The sequence below is a fragment of the Ciconia boyciana genome, chromosome 3 (genome assembly GCF_034638445.1).
Source record: "Ciconia boyciana chromosome 3, ASM3463844v1, whole genome shotgun sequence".
Lineage (NCBI taxonomy): Eukaryota > Metazoa > Chordata > Aves > Ciconiiformes > Ciconiidae > Ciconia > Ciconia boyciana.
Window position 1 is genome coordinate 52,655,135 of NC_132936.1, and position 22,412 is coordinate 52,677,546.

Consider the following 22,412-nt stretch of genomic DNA (forward strand, 5'->3'; position numbering starts at 1 on the left):
GTTTTCAACCAAAACCAACTTTTGTGAGTGAACATTTTAGTAAATGTTTACTCACAAAAGTAGTAGTAAATAGAGCGCGCTAAAAGCCTTCATTACTGCACTAGTTAGCTAGAGTAAAGTCTTTATGGAACCAGGTTTTTGTAACAGATCACCTTTTGGATCTTTAAATGGCAACCTCATGTTTCATTTAAGAAAATGAAATCAGCCTTTAGTCCATTGCTTTGTAAAGGAACCCTTAAAAAATAAAGCCAAATCAAACACCTCTAAGATGCAAGTTCAACTCTGCACCAAACCATTCACCTGCTCATATATAAAAGGAACAATGTATTTGCAGTAAATCCCAAAGAATCACAATATATCCCAACTGACATGTACAGAATGGAATTGAGTATGAGGAGAAAGTGGGCAAAATGCATCTCCTAACCTTCTCCAAATGCCAAGTCTTGCTTTCTCATATCATCATTCATGTTCCATTTCCACATTAGGATCCATTATTTGCTCTGGGCTATGACAGACATTGCAAGAACAACTCCTGCCTTACTACCCTAAATCTTTTTTTTAAGTGAGCTCACAGCATAGGTTGCTCAGGGAGGTTAGAGAATTAATCCTGCTGCTGCAAAGCTCATCTGCCTGGTAAAGGGCAAAGTCAGTGAGATACTAGGGAAGGAAAAATGTGGCTCACATAAGAGGCCCTATAGTTATTGGGAAGTTGGGAAGAACACAAAACTGGTGCTCTGAGGGAAAAATAATTAGAAGGAAAAAGACAGGGAACTGAGACTATTACCAGCAGGGAGGATGTTTTGGCCCACAAATCGCTGATGATTTTTGATGTACATAGGGCTAAGCATAGATGGATTTTTGAAGGCACCTCTTGTTCAAAGTGGTTTTTAATCACAAAGCTGTTACTATAGAGGATATTCTGCCTTCTGAGTATTTTTATGTTATTTTATTTTTCCTGCTCTAAAATAATCCATGTACAGTTAAGTCATAGTAATCATCACGCAATAGCAAAAGTGCCAAAATATTGAATAAAAAGGCAAAGCACCTGGTTCTTCCCTTTGTATGTTTTGCAGGAGGAGAGAATCATGAACATATGAAAAAGTATCGGGTGACCATAAGTGGAAGTTTACAGGTTAATTTACAGAGTAATCTAAATCAGGACAATTAACAGATTCTAGTTGTGACTGAAGATTCAGTGGTTTTGTTTTCCTTTTCTTTTTTAATGTCCAGAATGTGTCTATTTCTCAAGCTAAGTGCAGATGCTAAGAGACATGCCAGGTTCTCAGACAAATTAATCCATTCACTGAGTTAACAAAAAATTCATAAACACACGTGTACTGGAGCTCCCTATTATCATTAACTCATTTTATCTTCAGCACAACACCATTAAGTAGCATCCCCACTTTATAGATAATGAAACAACACATAGGATGGATTAAATGACATGTTGTAAGCTACATACGACACTTTGGACTGAATCATTATTTAAATCCAAGTCTCCTGAGACCCAGCTTACTGTTCTAAGAGATTAACCTTCACTGTCTGCCCCACATTAGGGTACCTCCATTGGTTTTACAACAGCAGAGACAGGTCTGACGCACTGCGCTGTTCTCACTCTCCTGACTATTAAGCTAGTACACGCCCCAACACATCTCTCAGACTCTTCAGAGTTGACAATGGCCACCAGCTTTACTAGCTAATTTCCAGACATCAACATATTGGAGAAGCAAGAGCAATAGAGCAGTTAGAAGAAGGCAGGAACTAGTATGTTAGATCTCAAAACAGTTAATGGTTTAAAGTGTATAACAATGCTGTGGATGATATTCCTTGAGTTGCTGTCAGCATCAAGTTTCCCAAAATACTAATTGATGTAGCTTTAAAATGTTCCATTTAAGTGACCTAATAATGCTTTACAAAACTTTACATTCCTTAGGTGATTGCAGGGATAAGATTGTGCAATGTAGCAAATGCTATTTTTTTTTTTTTAAAAAAAGAAGAAACATGTACAGTATTTTAGAGATCACTGTCAAACAAGAGGAAAAAACAGCAGTAAATCATCCAGCACCTGCAATAACTAGATAAGAGAGCAACAATTAATCTTTGGTATTAAAATATTTTGCCTCTCAGAAAAAGCATGAGAACAACTGTGATAATGAAAATGAAGAAAGTTTACCACATGCCAAAATAAGTTTACCACAAAATATCATCTGAATCCAATTACTTCCCATGTCATATAACATTGCCCAGGGCATGAACAAGGCTCCCTTCCTGGTGTAGCCTGAGTTTTTCTTTTCAGAGCGCATAAATGAGTATTTTCCAAACTTCTCTACTTTTCTAGTTTTTCCACAATCCCTTCCCCTCAAATCAAAATCTCTAACAAACAGGAATGTGGATCCCTAAGCAGCAAACAGAAGCTGACTGACCAGATTTGCTTTTCTTAACTGTCTCTCAAAGTTATTTAAAAGCAGTCCCCATACTCCCATGGCTCCACAGACCACAGTTGGGGAACCTCCTCCGTGCATTTTTCCTAAGGACTTTTCAGTCTTCTGGTTGGCCCCATTTGTAACGTCTGGTTTACCAGATTTTCCAGATAGGTCTTATTTTTCCTCCTTCCCCCCAACCCTCCCAGAACAAGAGACCAGAAGAGCTTTAGGCATCGGTCCAAGATTTCCAGAGGCCCCACAGCCCGGCCAGCGTGCCAACAATCTGTGCACACACAGTAAGGACATCTGATGCACTCGGAACGTGTGGGACTCGCTGCATAGGCAATATGGAACACATATGCACATATTTCCATCCTAAATCCTACATAATACACCCCAGATACTTCCCTCTCCTTTTTTCTTGCATAAAGTCAAATGGAGTTGTTGAAACTCTGACAGATCCCAGCATTTGTTATAAATTCATTCCCTTTGATACACCTAATATTTTCCTGTGACATTTGCTTTCAAAGGCATTTTGGTATCTGCTTATACCTTTCACACATTTCCAGCTTCCATAACCATATGTTAGTCTGGAAATAGAATGAGGTGACAGTGCACTGCCCAAGCTTTAAATTACGGTTTCTCTATACCTAAATCTTGTTCAGGCTGGTAAATGCAGTTTCCACATGGCCATTTCTGGCATTCCTGCTGATTTATAATCTAGACAAATGAGGAAAGGTAACTAAGCGATAGAGATTTCTTGGGTTCTCAGATTTGTTTTTTCCACAATAAATAATCCCATCCTTTTTCGGTGCAGTACAGTGTTTTAGCCTTGCTTACGGGGTGGTTGAATGATCACTCTAAATAACTCTTTTGCCAGCAAAATCCAAACCATCTAAAATACTATAAGCCATCTGATGCCATTTATTCAATATACTATTTCTTTAATTAAGGCAAGTGGTAAAGAGAGGTAAGAGAACATGTTCTTGTTTGATAGCACTGCTAACTATAGAAGCTGCAACTTGATAAAAAAAAGTCTTAATTATGCTATTTCCTTGATATTATGCTACAAGATGCCCCAGAATGAATCATAGTAGAGACTGCCACACACCTTCTTAAAAACCTATGATGAAAAATAATTTACTACTTTACTTACTAAAACATTCCTTTCTATTTTGATGTTCCCAGAGTGAAAAAAAAAACAATTGATGAATGTCTCCTTTCAAGCTGAAAGCCAGCTTACTTTTTCCTTCATTTTGCCACAGTAATTTCCTTTACTTTCCTTAAAATTATAGTGCAGAAGTCTTTGCCCATCAATGAAAGGAGCACTGTACCTTGCCACTTACTTCAACCTTGCTTCTTTAGTATTTTGAGTATAAAGGCATTTTCTGTTGTGCTGGAGACTTTCTAAGAGTTCAGAAATTTTATTAACATTTCCATGATCGCAAGCATTTTACATTTTCGCAGTTACTTGATTTCACCTGAAGCTTGTTCAAGTTACTTTTATTTGCATATTTTACTACTTTGCTAGAATATTAGGATCTGATGAACACATGGGAACAGATTCTGCTTTTAAATTATGGTGCTGGAAATGCAGACCAACTTCCACAGGCTACAATAAATTTAGTACAGATTTATATTGTGGTAACAGAACAGAAAATGACCTTTGGCTTCTACACCACCATTCTCCCAATTTGTATTCATCTGGTAAGTTAGTTGCTTGTAACTATGGTAGCAGATTATATAGGAAACTTTATTAACAAGTAGGGCTTAGATTATAAATGTTCACAGTTCAGGAAACTAAATATTATTCCCCATGAAACCCTAACATGGGCTTTTTACTATCCTTTTAACATGCAGAAAGCAAAACCTATTTCTGTTTTTCAGCAACAGTATTTTCCTGACTCCTGTATCTCCTTAAAACATGATGCTATATACATGATGAACAACTACTTGTTCTGCAAGCAAATAAATGAAAAGTAGAGTATTTCATTACTATAAAGGAACAAATTAAAGGGGAAAATGTAACTGAAAAACCACCTCTAAAATAATGAAATATGCTTATATATTGTTTTGTGTAATGCACAGTTCTTTCTAAACAGACTGTATTTAGTCCAATTTTTCCCCAAAGTTAAACCCACAAAATGTAACTAAGATCAGGTCCAGAAAACAAAGACAAAAATCCTGAGTGGGACAAGCGTCAAATTCTAATTTCATTCTTTGATCTGATCATGTATGAGAATTATTTACATGCAAGCAAGCATACCTAAAGGCTTTATTACAAGAACAAAAACAAATTGGACACTATAGTAGACAGTGTCCAGGATATTACGAATACACTGCTAATAATTAACATTATATGCGAAGCTAAGATAAGGAAGAGAGTATTAGATACAGAATACAGAAAATATATTTAAAATAAAATTAAGACTAAGCCAGTAAAAACCCAAGCAAACATTTGAATTATGTAGCAACTGTTGGACAATGTTCAGTGTGTTGCAGTAGAGAACTGATGACAATGCATTCCTAGTAAATTCAAACAAAAATATTTCTCACAATGACAAAATTGGAAGAGAATAGACTAAAGCTGGCATGACGTTGCTTTTAGCCTCATTTTACTGATATTTACTAATTATACAAAATTATATAAAAGGCATAAGAAAATAGCTATGGAAAATAAGCAGCTATACCAAATAGCCTGTCATTTCCCTTTTCATAAATTGCTATATCTAATCTCCTTTCTTCTAAATTACTATTTCCAACTGAAGAGCAGTTAAATGAGAATCTTATATAATTTATGAGTTATTACTAAAAGCGATACATTAGAGCTCCTGAGAATTATGTAATATTAAGAGATGTTAAAATAATATTTCTTGTACAGAGATTTAAGAGAGCACTTTAAGAGTTGTGTCCTTTGCCAAAAACATTAGCATTCAAGTTAAACTCTCACTAGCATGCTTAGCTCATTAAGATTGCCCTTTTTTAAGTGCACATAATGCTAGAAGCAAAACACAAGTCTGGACTCAAACTGCATGAACATCACCGCTGTCATTTCGTTACCCACTTCTTCCCCTTGCCTTAAAGCTGCACATAGATCACCTCCAGGTACCTTTATTCTTTTCTCTTCAGTCACGTGCTCCTCTAATCCCTTAATCAGCCTACAATCTCACCTTGCAACTTTCCTTGGTTTTCATTTCCATATTTTTACTTTGCTGCCCAAACCATTTTGAGTGCCCTCAGCACTCACACTGCACATCAGGTACTACATGACCCATTCACACCCCTCCTGGGGATTCACTGGTGTGGGTCCGATACAGGAAATAAAAACCTCAGAAATAATAAACTACTAGCAAAACCAGATCTCTCTGAAGCAGCATCATTCTCTGAAGTTTCACAGGGACTCCTTGTCTGTGTTTTAGTGCAAACTACAGATCCCTCAGGGCAAGAACCAAGTAATTTATGACATAATTAAAAAAACAATGGCATTATACTAATTCATTCTTCAAAAGAGATATCCTGACATAATGGCACATATCACTCACCTAAATCTGCAAACAATATGCTATCTATCAAAAACAGGTAACTGTCAGTTGAGGTAACTTCCCAGTACCACGCACACAGGTCACTCAGTAATCTAGTCCACTCACATCCGTTTTTCACAAAATCAACAGAGTCAGGACAGTTTAAGTATCTAATTTACAGGCATTTAAGGTAATCCTGTTCATATTTTCTTTAAACACTTCTAGTAACTGTTTTCACCCACTACAGGGTGCAGCAAACAGAGACTTTAGAAGTTAGCATCCCAGTTTGCATGGTGGCAGATGCAAAGCAGGCCCTAAGAGTCTGCTTCAGACAACATGGGATTGTGCCACAACCATGGGGGGGACACTACAAGGCTCCATCCCCAGCACCCACTGGAGAAGATAGCCTGGGAAATCAGAGGCCTCAACCGAGACAGAGCTCCAGAAGGAGGGTCCTGCCACCCAGGACTCGGGCTGCAGGGTGACACTGGCCTCACAGTGGGAGACACGCTCTGGTCGGGGCACTGAGTCACCAGCGAAAGGAGCTGAGGGAGGAGGTGAATAGACTCCGTAGCACCATGGAGAATAAACAGGACACGAACAGGGTCGCCTCACGGACCTTGCAAAGGTTTCTGGAGGATGTTGGGGTAAATTTCTTCATACAGATACTACATGTGTCATCTTTCAGATCTGCTACTCAGGAAGAAGGAAGAACTGGTTGGGGATATGATAATCAATGGCAGCCTTGGCTGTAACAACCATGAAACAGTGGAGTAGCGAAGGCAAGTAGCAAACACAGGCCCTGGGCTTCAGGAAAAACTGGCTGGATCATCAGGGTCTGAGGACGGTGGTTGACGATTTATACTCTAACCTGGAGGCTGGTTACAAATGAAGTACCACAGAGGCCTATGAGACCTACCCAACTTAGTATCTTTACCAATGCCGAGGAAGAGGAGCTGGAACACCCCCCCATCAAGTTGTGGGTGAGGGAAAACTGGGGAAACGGTCGATAGGCTTGAAGGTAGAGCTGCCCTTCAGAGAGAACTAGACAGGCAGGAGGAATGGGCCACAGGAAACTCATGAAATTCAACGAGGACAAATACAAAGTCCAGCACCCATGATGGACTAACGCCCTGCAATGGTTCAGGTGGGGGACTGACTGGCTGGAGAACGTCTCTGCAGAAGAGGATGTAGGGGTTCCAGTGAACATCAGGTGAAACATGAGCCAGCAGTGTACCCTGGCAGTGATGAAGACTAACAGCATCAATAGGATATATTGGCTGCACCAACAGGAGCACAGCCAGTAGATTGAGAAAAGTGATTACTCCCTTTTACTTAGCACCTGTTGGACGACATTTAGGCCACTCTGGGGACCTGTATACAAGACAGACTTGGATAACCTGGAGCAAGTTCAGTGGAGAGCCACCGGGATGGTCAAAGGCTGGAGAACCTGCTCTGGGAGAGGAGGCTGAGGGACACAGGCTTGTTCAGATTGAAGAGGAACCTATGAGCAGCCTCTCCAGTACCTACGGAGAGGTGACCGAGATGATGGAGCCAGGCTCTTTACAGTGGTATACCACAGGAGAATGAGAGATTACAGGCATAAACTGAAACAAGAAATTCTGACTAGGTATAAGGAAAAAATTCTTCACTATGAGGATGATCTAGCACTGGAACAGCTCATTCAGAGAGGGTGTGGAATCTTTGTTCTAAGCGCTTTTCAAGACCTGGCTGGACAAATCCCTCAGCGGCCCAGTCTGAATTCAGAGTGGACCCTGCTTTGAACAGAAGGATGGACGAGAGACCTCCTAAGGTCATTTTCAACCTGATTGAATCTATCTGCAATTAGTATTTTACCTTGGACCAGGAGTTTGCTTTTGAAATGGATCAGATTGTCCACACCTATGATACTTCAGCTTGCGCTGCAGAGTTCTCTCAGAGTACGCAAAATAAATTCCTTTGGGATGAAATTAAACCCAAAAGGTGTGCATCAGCCACTAATGAGCAGTAGTCCATTGGACCAGGCCAGAGAAAGCCCAAAGTACTCCCCTTTCTCCAAAACACAAACAATGTGGATGCTAGGTACTCAGTACCATTTTGCTTTACTGATGCACTTCTATTGTGACACACTACTTGCTAACGTAGACATTGTCATCTGAAGAGTTATGTTTTTCCATTTCAGCAGATGAAAAGGAACACTAGCATATATACCCCAACTTTTTGGCTTTTTGATGCTGACAAACGTTGTCCAAGGATAGAAATGCATGTTACCTGCCTGCAAGACTGAACGTATATATTCTCCGTAGAGCTATGCAAAAGTCTTTGTCCTTCTTAACAGTTCCTGCACATTCAAGGCAAGATCAACAAACAAAGCAGCATTTTGCCCAACTCGGGTCCTCCTGCACTGGAGGATTCCAAATGGAAGAGAAGAGCAATAAAAAAAAAATGTGAAGTGCAAGTCCACATCAAAGTCAAGTGACAGTTCACTCATTTTTTAAACCTTTTGCTGCACATGATAGTTGGATAAACAGGAGTTATTTGAAAAAGCCAGACTGTGAGACTTAATTAAAAGTGTTGGTCCACCCAACTGAACATTCAACAGAGATGCTAGTATACCATGGTGTTTTGTAACTCTCTGATAAAAGGCCCACATAGCATCTCCGAGAACTTCTGTAACAGGAAAATGCCTGCAACTCCCAAGAAAGCCACCTCTGTACACATAGGAAGAATTTAACCCTGTTAACAGAGCGACACCATTTCCTTTGCAGTTCTCTTCAATATATAACCTAATCATGCAGACAGAATACCTCCTGTGCATCTCAGTGTTTTTATTCTCTAAATAGCTAGGCACCAAGGCTGGTTGTGCTTATGGAACTTACTAAGTGGGAAGGAAGACAAGAGCCTAGCCGCCAGCATTTCCTGAACATGGAGCTTTGTAAGTCATCAGGAGTGAATGATCTCCAGATTGTGCACAACGCAGGAGACAGCCCTTCTCCTTATCAAGCCACACATCTGGACATGAAGCACCCTAGAAGAACGCCACTTTAACAGCCATAGCTCTTTCCCTTTTGAAGGTTTACAAGATTGCAAGATTTCTGAGCCCATATCAGAAAACCATATAAACCAGTGCGAAGAGTATTTTTATTTTAAAAACAAAACAAACAACACATTTAAAGTGTCTAACATTAACCTTAACTTGTACTGAAAAATAAAAGCACAGTCCTCTGAAAGTTTCAATCTGGATTAATCTTTTATGGATTGGATCATACTCCACCTGCTGCTACTTCAGGAAAAAAAACTAGCTGGTCAGTTGATCATATCTACTATAAGGCTACCCTCCTTTACAAAACTTAAAGGTAAACCTCTTTCTTACACAGAACTTACCAATGGCCTTTGTGTAATGTCTGGCTCCAAGTAACAGCTCTGGAGCTCTGTACCAGAATGTCACCACAACTGGATCCAAGTCTGCCAATGGCTTCAAAGGTGAGTTGAACAATCTTGCAAAACCCATATCAGCTGGGGGGGTGGGGGTGGAAGAAAAAAAAAAAAAGAATAGAACATTAAAAATTTTAATACAAATAAATCAGAATTTAACAGTATTGCCAAAAAGCAATTGCAACAAAAGCTCAAAAACTTTAAAACTTACAAATCAAAGTTTCTAAGAAAGCAACAAGTTACTCATAACAATACTGGACCAAATTTATCTAAGGCTAAATTCCATTTACTTCATTTATAAGACTATGAAGGATGACGTTTGACTTAAGTGTTTTCATCATGGTATTGTAAAACTTTACATAACACAGATGCTTGTTTATTTAAATAGAACTGTAAGAGAAACCTGGTTAAAGTCAATAGTAGTAGGTCTCTAATGTACATGTTCTCTTTTATTTTTATATATGTTTACAAAACTGTGAGCCCTTGTGACTGTTATATATTTACGCAAAACCAAAAGGACTGCAGTGTAGGTTGTTTTGCACTGTTTTTCAAAGTATGCCTCCTACTTGATTTGGAGGAATGAATTCCAGAATCAGGAAAAAGTTTTTAACTTGGAATTAATGAAATCAGTGAGTGTACACTGTTACAGAGGTTTATTTTAAATGTAATGTAAGCATTCATTTTATACAACTCAAAAATTCTCTCAAGAAACAACCTTGTAAGTAACATTAAGAAATGCTAGATGGGAAAAGTACAAAATTTGTGTGTATATTCAAAACCACACATTTTAATCCAAGTCTTAAACTTATCTTTTACACAACTTTGCCTAAACCTTTCTGCTTCCAAAGTTATGAAATGCCAAGTATAATTTCTTGCAGTTACCCATACTAATATATGCATATGAATCAAAAATGGTTAGCTGAACATTTTCAAATACAATAAAAGTTGATGAATAGAAAAGAGGCTCCAGTATATTACTTCTTTCTTGATGATTGCCACATGCTTTATTAAAAAAAAGTTTATATCCACATGACTAAGGCTTATGATCTGCACAGGTAATTAGATTTTGGATAAAGACCATCACAGTTACATGTGTTTCCCACCTTGACGCCGAACAGCCTTTTGCATAGCAAACCTTTGGACCTCTACAAACATGTGCATTGATGTTATTTATATAAAAATAATTAAGAACAAATACAATTTATAAGTAACAATGTTATACTAACTAATCATAGAAGAAGTCAAAAGAACCCTGGCCATAGCCAGTGTTCTACGTGCTTATTACTTTCTTGTTTCTTACAGATGCTTTTATCTCACCAGATGTCCTTGGCAAGCTTTGTAAAAGTCTAATAACATGTTTGGAGTGAGTCTCAAGCTTGTAAACTCAGTGAATTAGATTTAAAATTGAACTAGATGTTGTGCATACATACAGTCAAAGAATAATGAAAATTTGTTTCTATCTTACACTGAAGATGCCATTTCTTAAGTAATTCCTTAGCTGTGCAATGACATTTTCTCAAAATGTTTACCTATTTTGACTCTTCCTCTTTCAGGACCTTCACCCATTACCAGAATGTTTGCTGGTTTCTGGAAAACAAAAAGCAGAATATTTAGTTGACCAGTCTTTAATGATTATATAAAAGAATAATAAAAATATCTACATTTATTTTATAATGAAAACATTTCTATAAATACCCTTACAAGTCTAAAATTACCATACCTTTATGTTTTGCTGACATTTAGTTTTTATCCCTAGTTACCAATTTCACAATTAGAAAAATAGTGAAGTACTTTGACATTTCACAGTAAGAAATGCAATCTTTAATTAAATTTGCATTTCCATTTTCACCAGAATGATGATGTTCATTGGTGATATTTTCTTCTACAAGAAAACTTTATACCAGGCTAACATTTATGGTACATATCAATAATCTGGCAAGAAGTACTTTTGCTAGTACAACTTATTGAAAATGATGCCAAATCTTGGTATGCAAATGCATAGATGAGAGTTGCTTACATTTTCAGAGCTGTGCTTGTTTATAGTGTATGAATGATAAAAATCGCATTGGCAAAACCATCTTTTTCCACAAAGTAAGTTGATTTCATGCTAGGAGAATTCACTTAAAACAGGAGTATACAAAAACAGCTATATCCACAAGCTTTTGACAGTGTAGACAACAGCTTTACAAGTAGAACAAAACTTTTATAGGCAATTTATGCAATGTGCAGTTGTTTGTAACCAGCTGCTTGTGAACACCATATAAAATCCGCACGTGACATCACAGCAATTGTTCTGCAATTAGGATCTAGGTTCCCTCAGACATCAATAGTCATTCCTTGGAAGCTTTTCCCCTATTGTGTTAACAGCTGTAAAGAAGTAAACAAGATTGAAAACATTAAGTGATTTGAATGAAGAGATGCATAACAAAGTTTCAAAGGAGAATTTTTGGAAGGTTCATCCAAACATTAATTGTATGTAAAATCCCTAATGCCTGAAGTGGTCTGCTCAAGCAGGATTTGTTCAAGAATCTGAAAATGGTGTCCAGAAAACCAACATCAGAATCTCACTTAATTTCTCAGTTCCTAACACTTGCAACTATTTATCTGAAATTAGATGCTCAAACTAGGTTTACTAATTTGGCTCAAAATTGCAAATCCTTAGCTTTTTTGAAAAACCAAACCAAACCAAACAAAAAGCACTACTTCACCTGTTCTTTCTCCTTCCCACCAGGAAGCTGTTCTCCCTTCCCACCTCACCCCCAGTGCTAGACATTGCTTCTTCCCTGGCTCCAGCCACAGCCTCTCTTTCCAACCCTGCTCCAGATGCCATTGCCTCTTTTACTCCTCCTTTTCTAATCTCAGGATAATTCTCAACACCATCCCTGACTTCTCATTCCCCAACATATTTTTGGAACCTTTCAAGAGGGGATATGCACTCCCTTCTTGGAGAACGCAATAGCTACTTTAATTGATCTTGAGTAAATGCTCACCAGCAAATCTAGGAAAGATAAAGATGACACTTGCTCTTAGCTAATATTTAATGATAATGACATAAACACTTCAAGGCAACTGGTCAAACTCTGGGTTTACATTTATGTATTACCCTGAATTGAATATTTTGGAGAACAGAACAATCCCATTCTGCATATTCAGAAATCAGGCAGCAAGGGAAGCATGTGAGTTCGCACTACACTTTACCTCTGTTAGAAATCACATAGCTAAAATTGTCCCAACTGAGAAAGCAAAAAATTCCAGTTTCCTTGTCGGAATTCTTCCCTAAAATCCTGCCTGGCAACCTTGATTGAGAGTTGAGTATGAATCAAACACACTTCAATAGACCTTTACATTCAGGATTGGATTTTAGGCACTATAATATGTATTTATCTGTCACATGAACAGAGCTGATAAAAATTGAGTTACTGCACTGATTTCTAGGTTAGTTTTTTTTCTGTAGAAGAATTATGTTGTAAGAGATAGACACTGGGAGATGTACTAAGATAAAATTTAGAATCTAAGCAGATACAACAGGATTCTCAAAATAAAACATCACATGTTCATATTTAACCTGTAATATTACAAGATTCTTCAAGCAGCAACTTCTTCATAGAAAAAAGTACTATTTTATCTGCTGACATAAACCACAATATTCACAGAACAGTTCAGGTTGGAAAGGACCTCTGGAGATCATCAAGTCCAACCCCCCTGCTTAAAGCAGGGTCAGCTACAGCAGATTGCTCAGGCCTGAGTCCAGTTGGGTTTTAAACATCTCCATGGAGACTCCACAGCCTCTCTGTAAAACCTCTTCCAGTGTTTGACCACCCTCACAGTAAGAAAAGGTTTCTTTGTACATTTAATTTATGGCCATTGTCTCTTGTCCTGTTGCTGTATAGCATTGAGAAGAGTCTGGCTCAGTTTTCTTTACTGCCGCTTATCAGGTATGTATACACATTGGTAAGATCCCCTCCGAGCCTTCTCTTCTTGAGGCTGAACAGTCCCAGCTCCCTCAGCCTTAGAAAGACATCCCTAAGCAACTTAGTGGCCCTATACATACAGGGGATACACTGGGTTAGAATCTATGGAAGCAAGAAACTTGTCTATTTATGTATTTTTAAGCCAGAATGTTTTGAAGAGATGTTGTTCCATTTAAAATTTAAATCTGTACTAATATTTAATCCACTAAGGATCAGAACCCTGCTTGGGCAGCCAGCAGAGAAGCACACTGATTTATAAACTTAGCAGATTACATATCCATTAGCTCTTGTGAATCTCTGAGAGAGTCGGGGGGGGGGGACAGAGAGGGAATAAAGTGTGAAACAATTGAAAACTTAGTCTCATTTCCAAAAGAGCAAGTGCTTCTCCTGAGGCACCACCACCAATGTGGAGGCGACAGGCATTTCCATAGATGGCATTCTGATGCCTGCAGGATCCCCACTGATCTCAGACCGCTGTCTCAATAACAGCTTGCGTTGCGGCAGCTTCCTGCGAGGTGAGAACTCTTCATTCAAACCTGTTCTTTAAGTCAGAAGGAGAACACACCTGAACTTGCTTCTTATTTCCCACACAAGCAAATTACTGCTTGGTTATCAGCTACTAAAAAGGTAGCTGATAACCTTTCTGAGTTCCTCTTGCTAATCAGAGCTGTTCTGGTTAGGAAAGCATTTTCAACTGTATGTACGCAGAATTGGTCCAAGAGTAACACTCACCTGAAAGGACCCATCTTTCTGAGATGAGATAAATGATATCCAGCTCCTGTGCCCGTTAATTTTTACTTAATAAAAATAAACAGGTTCTGAGAAGCTTAAAACATAGGTCATGTGTTTTGTGGTTGTTTTATATAATAATGGCTTAAACACTGTAAAGTAAAACTCCTCACCTCCCCGAGTCTTCACAATACACAAGCCACGCTGAGAGCAACCCAACCCTCATGGAGCAGGGGTGCTTCCTCGGGGCCTTGGCTAAACAAGCAGCACCAAGGCAGAGCAGCAGAACTTCAGGTGCTCAGGTTTGGAGGAAAGACTTTGGGTTATTTCAGAGAGATTCATTTGGCATCAGAGATCCTCAGGAAAGTAGGTCATGAACATTTCCATCATGAGGTAAGTGAGAGGACTACTACAGGGAATGCAAATAACTTCTGCTTTTTGGAGAAGGGAGAATGTGTTAGTCTAACCTCTGGATATGTAGGATTTTAAGTAACAAAGCGTTTTACTCTAGATAGCCACTTAATAGCCTACTATAGAATTACCATCTAGTATAATATAGTTACTGGACAGCTGCAAAAATCAGATTAAAAAGAGTGGGAATCAGAGAAATTAAAAAGCCCCGTACTTCATGTATGTTCAGGCTACGTGCAAGTTATAAACACCAATCTAGTTCCTGAAACAAATCTTACTGCTGTCCACGTGATGAAGAAAATGGGGTTTTAGGTGGAAGAAGACATGAAGGCCCAAGCAGCTAAGCAACCAAAACCTGACACATACTTAGAGTAAATCATGTCTCTTTCTAAGAGGACAGAATTTTATTCAAGAAAGTTTGAGAAGCCCTGCCTAAAATTACGAACTCCCTCCTTAGTCAAGGGTGAGGTAACTCAACAAGGACTACACTTCTGAGCCAGTTACATCCCAATTAATACCCTCTCTATTTTCCTCAAAGTCCCCCCTTGCTGAGAACACAAGACACCAGCTGGGAAGCAAAGCGATGCTGCTGTGTCTCCACCTATCTAGTTGCTACAGAAACAACAGAAACAGTAAGAGTTAGGAGTCTCACATTTAAGATCAGCTTTAAAAATGAACAGAGAAATCCCTGCTGAGAAATGCAGTTGAGGTTTGACTGTCTAAAGAATATTTGCAAAAAGAGCAAGGTCAACAGCAACAAACAACTGGAGTGAAAACCTGAAATATCTGCAAAAAGGGATGTAAATGGCAATAACTTAACGGGTTCTTTACAAGTAATAAGCATGGATAATCTATTTCCTTTTCTATATCAGTGTGAGAGTGGGAATAAAGCAATTAACAGATCCTGGTGGGAGAGAAATGAAAATGTTGGGCTAACGAGTATGTTTTCATAAATAATAGAAGTATCATGAACGGGACACATATGGACATCCATGTTATCTTAATCAATATGCTTCCTATTTAAATATCTAGGCAGTAGATTAGAATAAAGGTTGAAGGAAAAGAAACCATCTATGGTTTTGAAAGAGCATAACAGGTCAAAACAGGAACAACAGCCTAACAATAGATGGCAATACTTTAGTTTTAATGGTTATTGTTGTTATCTCCTCAAGTACAGTGGTGACACAATTCTTAAGAGATTTGGTGCAGAATTACATTCCTGTGAGAAAACGTCCATAGGGACATACCACTTTCCATACACCATTCTTTATTGTTTATATCCAAACAAATGTGTTTCCTTTTGGAATGTATCACTGGACAAAGAATAATCTGAAATTAAGAGGCTTCTATTGTAAAAGATATTGCAAGTCTTTTAGATAAAAGCTCTCCCCACAATTAAAGAAACTGGCTTGTGATGAGGTCTTTTCAAGTCTCAATTATTTAAAAAAGCAATTGTAAACAGCACAGCATTGATACATAGATGCGCGTTCAATGCACAAGCCAAAACCAAGAGTAGTGGTGATTTTGTCTTAGCTTTTAGCACACTGCTCTACAAATGACAAAGGTCCTAAATGAGATGACAGTGTTCCACTCCACAGGCACTGCTCAAAAGACCACTGAGCCTTTAAGTCCAAGATTAAGAGGGAGCTGCAGATTGTTCATAGAAATTTGCAAAGCTTTTGCTCTTCTCATCCACAAGGAAATGTAGGCACTTTCCTGCCTTAAGTCAATGCTATTCAAACCCAGACATTGTCTTCAGATCAATATACTGGCATGCTGGTACTAACACTTTTGATAACAATTGATCTAATTAATGCAGGATTCAAAAAAGAAATGGTTCTTAAAAGGTTTTATTATGCACTGCAAACCTCCAAATCATTACTGCTTCCATTCGCATTACTTCCATATATTGAAAACCGTATAGGAAATTTGTTATCATCACTTCCCTCTCCTTTTTTAGAAAACCATTTGCTCAACGTTTTTCTGATACTGAAGCACTAGACAAAAGTATACCATATAAAGTAAAATATCTTCACATCTGCTTCTCTTTACAAGCTTCACATACTGTGAACTCATATTAGAGTCACTGCTCTGATTACACAGTATCACCTTCAACTTGTTTTTTTTTCAGCTGTTATCCTTAACTTTACAAAAAAACCCTATTACGTTATATTTTTTGCCTACATTTGTAAATCCATACAATTTCTTCTACTATTTCTCTACTCGGTTAAAATGATTGACCTTGCAAAGCAGTATCACTACAAATCTCATCAATATATTTAACATTTAATTCAAATCAATAATGTTTCTACAGATATTATCAAATTGATAATAGGCCAAAAGTAAAGCTGATTAATACAGCACATGATCTAAAAAGGCAGTAAAATCACAAGGAATGCAAAATGCTTGAAATAGTACATCATTCAAATGAAATAAAAACTTGTTTAAATCTAGAAAGGAGGGGAAAGAAAAAAGAGGCAGACACATTAAGTAAATATATGGGAAACATACATTTACTTAATGTAAATATGTAATGGAAACACAGGAAGCAAAGAGTACCACAGAAGACTTTTATAGCTAAATTAAAAAAAAATCAGTCCAAAAGTTTTTGCAATAAAAAGTGAATAGACAAACAAATGTGGACACATAAAATTTTACAGCTAAGTGTCACCAGATTGTTATCTTTAAATTCAAAAATGTACTTGATTATCATCAGAGGAAGATCAATGACAACAAAACCATTTTCAAATTTATTCATAGCATGTAGGAAAATAAATTTAATGCATATAAACATATTTATTAATATGATAATAATACATACATGGTAACTATTTTTATCTCCACTCTTGCTTCTTATAAAAATAATTTAAAAATGAAACATATACAGAACTGATAAAGACATGGAAGTGTGTGCCACTGTTTGAGAGGAAAAAAAAAAATCTTTTGCATAATTCTGAGAGCTGGAAACTCGATATTCCGTCATAAACCATGGTGTTAGATTATGTTATGGACTTGTGTATTTCATAGCTGCTGAACTGATATGGTCAAAATAATCATTAATTCCAGATACCAGAAATTCTAATAGCAACCAGAAGTGTAGAATTTACCTCAAGCTCTGGAACTGATGGTAAGTAGCTAGAAGTAGGAACAAACTACACAGAAGATATCTGAAATATTTCTTTGGAATGCCTTAGATAAAGATTTTGGTTAAACACATTCCTTGCCTGAATCTGTAATGTGCTGAGAGGGGAAATGTACTGTTTTCATATCGAAGCTAGCTATCAAAGAAATCTTTTCATGTTTATATATTCTTTAAAAACTCCTCTTTGCACAGAAAGCAAAAGAAAGCAGAAATACTAAAACTATGCCTACAGCGCAACCATAGATCTGCACATATTTTAAAAAAAAAAGGTCCCTGAAATAAGCTTATCTAGCCTACAACAGCAGCAAAGATGTGACTATGCAGGCTTCATTACAGACTGATGTAAACCAGCCCATGACTCCAGATACCCTTTGGAGAATCAGTTTAAAAGCATACAATGCTTTGGGCTGGACAGGACCTCTGGAGGTCATTGGTGCTCAAGACAGGGAGGTCACCCTACTCAAAACAGTGCCAACTTCAAAGACAGAACCAACTTAGAAGCTGCATCGGGTTGCTGAGTGTCATAACCAAGGGAGCTGCAATTCTCCAAGGATGGAGGTTCCTCAGCCTTTCTGGTGGGCAACCCCTTGCACTGCCTGACCACTCTCATGACAAAAAATTGTCTTCCATCACCTAATCAAAATGTCTCTTGGGGAAATGCATGTCTGTGCCCCTTCCTCCTTTTTTCTGCATACCTCTTAAAATGGCTTCATCTTCTCTACAACCTCCCACTAGGCAGTTAAAATCCACACTGAAAACGCTGCATGCTGCCAAGTGCAGTGGCAGTAAAGCTGGTGCACACAAAGCTATCTCCATCACCCTGTTATACTCCTATCGCACCTTTGGCTGAACACTTGCATAGCTATAAGTTTAACCACTGGAAACACATATTTGAGATGACAGACTCAGCCTAGAAGTCCAGACTCTGCAACACACTCACTACGAATATATTTTACCATGGGAAAGAAAGACTTTTTTGCCCCCCTCCCTTCATTTCAACCAAATCACATATAATCACATATAGACAAACTACCTAGTAGGTTCTATTCAAGTTGCTATGCCTTCAGTTACTCTCATATATAATCATCCTTACGATAATGAAATTAGTGGTCAGGTAAAGTAGTAATTTATTTGTTTTACTTCATTTTTCACAGGTTGGATGTTCTCTTGAGAGGTAATTAAGCATACACCTCGACTGGCATTAATTCTTTAAATTCACTCCCCTCAGCCCTATCCAGGCACTCCCTCGCAATGGCCAAAACATCCATGTTCCTTGTAAGAATGCTCTGCTTCAAAATCAATTTGAAACAATGGTTTCTCAGGCAATTGCTAGAAAAGATATTTAATTTATAAACTCAAGGTGTTTGATCGTTGTTGAAACAGGAAAAGACTAGTCACCAAACTCCATTCCCTGGTTAATCAATGGATAATATAGTTGCAGTTATGTCACTGGAAAATGGACTGCAAACACAAGGGGAATATGAAATAAAAGTAATCACAAGAGGAGAATATAATTCTGGGCTACATGGAAGTTCAGAAATGAAACAATATTCCTTTCACACACCATTTCTTTCAGGTTTCTTAAGGCTGACAGAGCATTAAATTACTGCAAGACAAAAATGAAAACTCCAGACAACTTTGGATGCCAGGCATTGCTTCTATTATAACAATCTTCACAATGTACTAGTGTACCAGTGGTTTCACCCCAATCAATGACAATGCAGTTCAAATTAAAAAGAAAAGAATGAAAAAACCCTTACATTAGGAGAATGCCAAAACATTTGACACAATTTAAGTTTTATGTCGCTATGCAACATTATCCAAAGCATTCTGCTGGTGCTAGTGCTGCAATAGCATATTTGAACTTAAAATGTTACATTCAACCTTGAGAAGGACAAAAAAGGGGGAAGATGGAAACAAAGAGAAAAATATGATCATAAATTATCAATGAAAAATAAAATGTCATAAAGCAAATGTTTAAATAATACACTGAATTCACATTGTCCCTGGGATCATCAACACATTACAGTACACACTCCAGCAAAATTCCCATGAAGCTACTCAGCAGTCATCTAGGGCCTTGTCTTTAGACCCTGTCTGAGCACTTTGGGAGCACCAAGGAGAGCACGGGACAAGACAGATTGCTCAACCTCTGCTACCCCATTTCTGAGCAGTGCCGATGCGCAGGCCCATTGTGCACGGGAACAGAAGACAGACCTACCTCAGAAATAATTTGAAGAGTATTCTCCTTTTTAATACATTACAAAGAGGAAATGGAGAAATAAATTTCAATCCATAAAAGCACAATCAAACTCTTCCTCTGTTGAGGCTTCAAGAGACATCCTGAATGCCCCAAGATACTGCAGTCAAGCCAAGTCTATGCATCTCTGCCGTCAAGTCCTCATTAGGTATTCTTCACACATGATCTTTACTCAGAATAACTACACAAAGGCAAATAAACTGAGAAGATATTTGCACGTGTGAAACATTACAAATGGTACCCCTTTCTTCATCTTTTTAAGGCAAAAGCTAAGAGACAGCAAGTCTGACAGAACATTAACATGAGAAAGCCTATGACACTATTAACCTTGGGACTAAAATTTGAGAGGAGGGAGAAAAGGAGATGATGAGATTCTCACCTGTTCCCACTGTTGGAACTCTTCACTTATTTGCATTATTTTGTTTCTGTTATATCAGCATGAAAATTACATACCCTAATTGCTATATCTGGTAATTCCTTCAGTTGCAGCACTAAATTCCACCAATGCCAAATCCTGGTATTTGTTTTATATGATATTCTGACTACTCCTCCTGGTTTATCAGGAGGGTTATCAAGAGAGGAGGATGAAGCCTCCATCCAATCAAAGGACAAATGACTGAAAGTGAGACTGCTGACACTGTCATAGAACATTTTGTTAATTGCCTTTCACAAAGTATCTTTGGCAGTAAAACTCCAATACCTCCACTCCCCTGAGAGTCTGGTAGAGTCAAAGAATTAACAAAGCTTTTCTGACTGCAATAAATAATATAGTACCAAATGAATAGATATAAATGTAACCCATTTTCATTACAAACCAGCTTTTGCTTGGATAGCTTGGATTGACTGAATTAGGTTGAAATATTAAAAGTCCTTTAATGAAAATTTCAAAGGAGGAAAAGAATAAGAAAGAAGTAGGATGGTTACCTAGACAGGTTACTTCCATGTTGAGTGGGTCTTAAGAGTCCCTTTTTGTCTGCACACAGCCATGGGAATATAGCTTAAGGGACTCAGAACTATGGAATAAATTTCTATTATTATTTTAGGGTATAAACTTTTGGTAAGATTTAGAAAAGCAATAAATAAATTAAGTTTTACAGGATTTTAACAATCAAAGATTTATGTCTAATGATATTTCATATTGTTTAATTAGCTCTTGTCAGTTTATTACATACGTTATTTTGCAGCATTAAGCTACATTACTTATCCACTTTTCATATATGCTCTTTTCCTATGCTTATAATCTCAAGGGAAAAAGAGATGAGGACCCATCTCTCCTCCCCACTTCTTTCACGCTGAGTCTAAAGACTAGAAAATCTAACCTTTATACGATCAATTTAAATGTCTCTTATACTATAGCATCAACTTCTCTTTTGTGAGGAAATAATACAACGTAACCTTAATCTTTCTATAATCCTTCTCAGAGTACCTTCTTGAAGCAAGCTCTTGGCTTCCAATATTTGCAGGGATAAGTTACATGTCACTTTCTCACCATGGTTTGCCCAGCAGATCAGTGTTCAGGCTTCAGGAAGAAATTTCATCACCCTAATACAAGCCCTGACACCTACAGCAATACTAATTGGGATTTAACAGTCCAGTGGACCATAAGGTCTCAGACTCACCATCCAGTTACCACATTCTAGATGACCTACTAATGTATCAGTTGAGGTAGCACAACCCCACATGGCTTGCAGTGGAAAAAAGCAACTATGGACTGCAAGGTGAGCAGATGCACAGAGTACCACTGCTCAGCTGATACAATTACAAATGAAGTTAAGCAAAAGATACCCTTTAAAGTCCATCCTAACAGAAACTCTTTCCCTAGTTTATCACCATCACTCTGTTTGCCCCAGCCCCCAGACAAAAATCTCCCTCCATCTCTCAGTCAGGTTACACTAAAGCTATTCCCTCACTCCTCAGTTTCCTGACTTTTGGGGCATCCTCAGGCCAATTCAGGCTCTGATTTTTAAGGAGCTGAGCACCAATGGTCAGGTTCTTTAGCAACAGTTATATTTCAAATCCAGTCTTGTATCATAAAGTTAGAGAAAACTGATTCTCCTAGTTTCCTCTTGGAGGTTGTCCCAAGGTGTCTCCATCTGAACAAGCAGCTATGGAGTTTTAAAAGTAACCAGTAAACATGGTCTGCCTGGGGCATGCTACAACTGTGGTAACAAATGCTTGAGTTCATTTCCACTGTTACTCAGAAGTGCAATTGTTTCACAACATTAACCAGAGTTTGTAGGAGAGCAGAATCCCCACATCATCTCAAGAGCTGTCCTGCACCATGCAGCCCACGAGCTGCAGAACCGTGCCCCTTAAAGCAGGGCTCCCAGGTAGCTGGTGTGCTCTGCCCCTGCACCAACAGCCTACTCTTGTCCTCCAGCTGCTCCGTCATGGCTGGGGCTGCACTGGTCCCTTTGGATCCAAAGGCGCTAATGAGATTTTATGAGACGGTGAACCTAACAGGAGACACAGCAGAACATTTTTGGATATTCTGCCATACCAATATTCAGTACTAGACTT

At 38.1% G+C, this 22,412-nt stretch overlaps 1 protein-coding gene across 1 annotated transcript in view; it reads right to left on the minus strand.

The window, feature by feature from the left end:
- CDK19 (cyclin dependent kinase 19) overlaps positions 1 to 22,412 on the minus strand; it is a 131,308-nt gene that overhangs the window by 28,114 nt on the left and 80,782 nt on the right. Inside the window, exons 5-6 of the mRNA XM_072855673.1 lie at positions 10,909 to 10,966; positions 9,329 to 9,460 (exon numbers count right to left, since the gene is read on the minus strand). Coding sequence (XP_072711774.1) covers positions 9,329 to 9,460; positions 10,909 to 10,966 — 190 coding nt within the window. The remainder of the gene's footprint in view (positions 1 to 9,328; positions 9,461 to 10,908; positions 10,967 to 22,412) is intronic.